The sequence below is a fragment of the Equus asinus genome, chromosome 26 (assembly GCF_041296235.1).
Source record: "Equus asinus isolate D_3611 breed Donkey chromosome 26, EquAss-T2T_v2, whole genome shotgun sequence".
NCBI lineage: Eukaryota > Metazoa > Chordata > Mammalia > Perissodactyla > Equidae > Equus > Equus asinus.
In genome coordinates, this window is record NC_091815.1 from 40,232,734 (window position 1) to 40,237,837 (window position 5,104).

Below are 5,104 nucleotides of genomic sequence, written 5' to 3' on the forward strand. Positions count from 1 at the left end.
TTGTTAAATTTGCATTCCTTGGTGTACTAATAAAGTTAAACATCTTGTCATGTGAGTTATCAATCATTCATCATTCATCCTTGATGACTTGCTTTCTCATGGACATTGTTCACATTTATCTTGGGTAGCTAAGATTTTGTTATTGATTGATAGGAATTTACTGTAGATTAGCTGGAAAATATATTTCTCTGGTATTTCACTTGCCTTTCAATTTTATTTATGGTGTTTTGGGGGCCATGAAAAATTTTCAATCAGAAGATAAGGGGTCTAACTTCCCAAGACCAGGATCAAGGCCAGTGGAGAGTTTTTCGCAGCGCTGCATGGACCTCCTTGTTTTGCAGGCAGTAGATGATGGGGTTGCACATGGGTGTGACCACTGCATAGATGACTGACAGCACCTTGTTTAGGTCCATGGATTTGATACGGCTGGGGCGACAGTAGATGAAGAGGGCTGCTGAGTAGAAGATGCCCACCACAACCAGGTGGGAGGCACAGGTGGAGAAGGCCTTACATCGGGCAGCAGCTGAAGGCATGCGGAGCACAGCCACCCCAATGGCTGAGTAGGAGGCCAGAGCTACCAGCAGTGTTCCACAGAAGATGACAATGGCAGAGATGAAGTCCACCAGCTCTGTCAGGGTCACGTGGGTGCAAGATAGGTTGAGCAGAGGGGAGACATCACAGAAAAATTGGTTGAGAAAATTGGGGCCACAGTAGGACAAGGTGGCAATGCATGTTGTCTTGGCCACTGAGACCAGGAGCCCACCAAGCCACGAGGACAAAGCTAAGCTCAGGCAGACCTGGGGCCTCATGAGCAGGATGTAGTGGAGTGGGCGGCAGATGGCCACATAGCGGTCATAGGCCATGGAGGCCAGGAGGGTGCACTCCGTACAGATAAGGGAGACGAAGAAGAAGAGTTGGGTCATGCAGGCTGTGAAGGAGATATTGTAGGGCCCAGTCCACAGCCCCACCAGCAGGCTGGGCATGGTCACTGACACGTAGCACATCTCCAGGCAGCTCAGGTTGCCCAGGAAGAAGTACATGGGCTTGTGGAGCTCACTGTGACTGCAGATGAGATAGAGGATGAGTGTGTTCTCCAAGAGGGTCAGCAGATAGAGGGTCAGGAAGATGGCAAACAGGACATCTCTTATGTCTGGCCTTGTGGACAAACCCAGCAAGACAAATTGCTGGACTCTTGACATGTTGGCCAACTCCAGGGACTTGTCCATCTTTGGAGAGACAAAATTTCTTGACGTTCTGGTCCCTGCAGAGACATAGTGGTAAAAAAAAAAGTGGGGGTGGGGAAATATGTTCACTGTGCATGAAGATCGTAGGGACTCGGCTAGCCCAACTTCTCTTGGAAATTGACTATTATAGAGAAATGTAGATTCATCAGACAAACTCTGAACATGAGATCTTTGTCTTTACTCTGGTCATCTCCTTAGTAAATCTGTGTCCTCATACAAACAATTCGACCACCTGAAAATTGGGAAAGTAACATTTCCTCCTATCAGATCGTTATAATAAATAAAACAATGAGTGGCAAATTGCAATACCAAATAAGAAATTAGAATTATTCTTATTTTGGTTCTGAAGAAAAGTGCTTTTTTTATATTAGGCTTTTTTCTTTCTTTTTAAACTCTACACAGGAATTTAGGAGTATTCTATAAATCTAGAGTAGAGCAAGACTGTCAGCTTTCTTTTTTGAAAACGTTCCTCTTCTCTTAACGCAAATTTATTTCAAGAATTGTATTAGACTATGAGTCACCAATGATAATGTTCCAAAAGCACAAAGAAGGAAGAATTTCCACAAAATTGACATGCCTTTCAGCAGAAGGTTGGAAACGTCATTTGTTGTACCCAATCTCTGCGAACACACACAGATATAGGCGTTATTTCCTCATTGATATATTTCAGAAAGTTGAGTTTCACAGAGGAAATTATTAATGTAGATTGGGGCACACACTCTCATAACTAACATTTCTATAATTCATAATTAGCACTTATACAGTTCCTATCATGCATCAGTAACCTGCCATAAAACATAGTTATATTTTCTGGTTCTGTGCCACAAAGCAGGCATAGAGCTCAAACAGGTAAATTCACTTGCCCAAGACCAGACAGCCAGGAAGCAAACAGCTGGATCAGACTTCAGTGATGTTTAATTCCGTTGTACCACATCACCACAATCAAGCCTGAACAGTCTTCTACACCTGAGAAGTAGAGTGGAGAGTAAAGAGCTGGCAAATAACCCAACAAGAGAGTCCTTCTGATTATAGAGTGTCATACACAGCGTTCATTCAATGACATTCATTGAGCTTCACTTTATACTCTCAGCACTGGGAATACATGAGTGAACACACAGAGACAGTACCCATCAGTAATGAGCTGACTTCTTGTGAAAAAGAGAGACAATGAACAAGCAAGCCAGTAAAAAGACAAGGAGTTTCAGAAGGGGTTGCTCTTGCCCCTGACACCTTACCCCGTTGACCCTCCCCCTTGAGGTAACCACCAAACCAGTTTCCTGGGTGTACTTCCAGAGATAGTTCTGGTGAACACTCTCGTGTATAGATGCATAGGTCTTGGTACACATAAAGAGTAGCATACTAGACATGCTTTCTCCATCTCGAATTTTCATTAGTAATATAGCTTGAAACTACTCCCACATCAGCACAGAGCTGATCCCAATGATTTTAATAGCTGGAGAATAGTGTCCTGTGTGGATGCAGCATAACAACCAGTTTCATACTAGAGATCTTTTCGGCTCCCCCAGGACGTGATGTCTTGGGGTACACCTGATTTGTGTGCTAATTCCCAGATCCTAGCATAGTGCCTGGTATAATAGTTTCATTGTGATGAGCATAATGCATCACTGGCAGTACTGTAACAGGAAAGACCTTGACCACAAGGACAACAATGCATTTGCGTTTCACCTGCATGTAATGTGGACACAGGGAGTGCATGATGAGGGCTTTGGATCCATTTAACAAACTGTGATGTTTGTGGGCACATTCTCTAACATTTATTGAGCACTCACTGTGTGCCAGACCCAGTACTAAGAATGTCCATGTGTTAACTCATTTCTTCTTCACAAAAACTCTGGTGAAATAGAACATCTAACACCAACTGATGGAGAAAAGGCTGTGCTGGCCCATCAGTGGGAATGTGCCTATTCCAGTGAAGTTCAGTGTCTATAGATGGAAACAGACTTTATTAAACAAAATCTGAATTCCAACCTGATTCCAGAGAGTGAGAAGGTGGAGGTGGTACTGGCTACATTAGTTCAGGCCATGAGGGAAATGACCCTGAAGAGGTGATATTTGAATGGAGGCTTGGAAGATGAGAGGGGTCCAGAAATGCTCAGAAGTGAGGTGAACAGCATTGTACACAGAAGGAATAGCAAGTGCAAAGGCCCTTGGGTGAGAAGGGAATGGCATATACCATGAATCATGAGGAAGTCTTCTAAGTTGGGCTTAGGAGCAAGAAGATCAGGAGATGAGAATGTAGGAGTGTCCAAGAACCAGTGCACATGAAGCCTTGGGAAATTAAGATTTTTACAGTCATTTGCCACAACTAAAAGTGCAGCAATGATCATAGGGTTTATTAAGTTCCTCCTTTAATTTTACAGGCACAGTGCCAGGGATTTTATATGTTATTTTACTCACTTTTCTCAAGGACCCTGTAAAAAATGCTATCATTATCCTTATTGTACTAGGAAGATGGCTGAAGTTCAGAAAGTAATAACAATCTGCTCAAAATCATAATCGCCAAAAAGGGAAATGGGGACAAAACAGAATAATTCTAATCCACACGTGCAGCCATTCTTTCTGAATATTATAACAATCAATATTCTAAATGCTAAATAATAATCACAGTGATAGTAATAACTACTGCGTGTTAAGTTCTTTCTGCGTGCCACACACAGTGCTAAATGCATTCCATGCTTATCTCTTTAAAGTCTCACAAACCTCCATGAAGATGCTGTTACTACTCCAATTGTTCAGGGATAAATCAAGCCCAGAGTAATAAGCAACTTTCCCAAGACACAGAGCAATGACTACTAGAACTGGGATGCAAACTGAGGGCTCTATGAATCCAAATCTTTCCTTTTCTCCACATCTTCTAATGACTTTTTATATCTTTAGTTCTAGTAGAGTTTCCACTTCACATTTAAAAATATTAAATTGGACAAACTAATGATAAAATCAATATTGCCAAATTTTAGTAGAAATATGCCTACTCTGCACAAAAATGTTAGAGATGGAAGATGTTTTGAGAGACAGCCTCTCAAGTTGTCTAAATAGGAAGCTTGAGGAACTTCATTCATGCAAGAATTTGTTGCTTTTATTTTTTTCCTAGTTGAAGAGAATCAGAGTTTTCTGAGAAGCCAGATTTGCAGATTTGTAGATGTTGGGAGATGTTTGATCTTAAGGTTCTATACAAAAGCATAAAGAATATGAGCTAATTTAATCCTCAGGACAAATAAATATTGTGTACATTACTGCACTTATTATATAGGTTGGAAAATTGATGCTCAGGGATGTGAATACACCAATTCATTTTCACAGCCATTAAGTAGAATTTGTACTACAATAAATGGTTCCAGGCTGTAAGTTCAGTCATCTTTTCACAGTCTCTTGAATCAGACACCAGTCCAAGATCCAGAAATAGCTCATTCCAGTGATATGATTTTGGGCTACTCCTTGCATTTTATGAGCATCAGTTTCCAAATCAGTACAATGGAGATACTGCCATTTTTCCTTATAGAGTTATTGAGAGGATAAGATTAGAATTATAGGCACATGTAGTTGGTGGTTGTAAAAGTTCAGACTTTTATGGAAGTTCACACCAGCATCAATCCTGGTTGGGTGGATCTATCTTTCGTCCCTGTAAAGGTCTCACTAGCTGAGCATCAGTCCTGGCTGGCGGGTCTGTCCTTGGTGCTGAACACGGGCTTCCCATGAAATTGGGTTTGGCTACTTGTGGTAATCTCTCTGCAGTCTTAAATAAGACCCCTCACCTAATCAGTTTCTGGTTCCTCATGTCTTCAATGTTAAAAAGAAGCCCTCGCCAGCCTAGGTTTAGTAATGGTTGGCGGAGGCCTCCT

At 41.7% G+C, this 5,104-nt stretch overlaps 1 protein-coding gene across 1 annotated transcript; it reads right to left on the minus strand.

The window, feature by feature from the left end:
- Positions 1 to 287: 287 nt before the first annotated feature.
- Positions 288 to 1,226, minus strand: LOC106847375 (olfactory receptor 6Z7-like). Its single transcript, XM_014866628.3, has one exon. The coding sequence runs from the start codon at positions 1,224 to 1,226 to the stop codon at positions 288 to 290; it is 939 nt and encodes a 312-aa protein (XP_014722114.3).
- Positions 1,227 to 5,104: the final 3,878 nt, after the last annotated feature.

Excerpts from the sequence above, each read along its gene's own strand:
- LOC106847375 (XM_014866628.3), bottom strand. The coding sequence starts at position 1,226 with ATGGACAAGTCCCTGGAGTTGGCCAACATGTCAAGAGTCCAGCAATTT.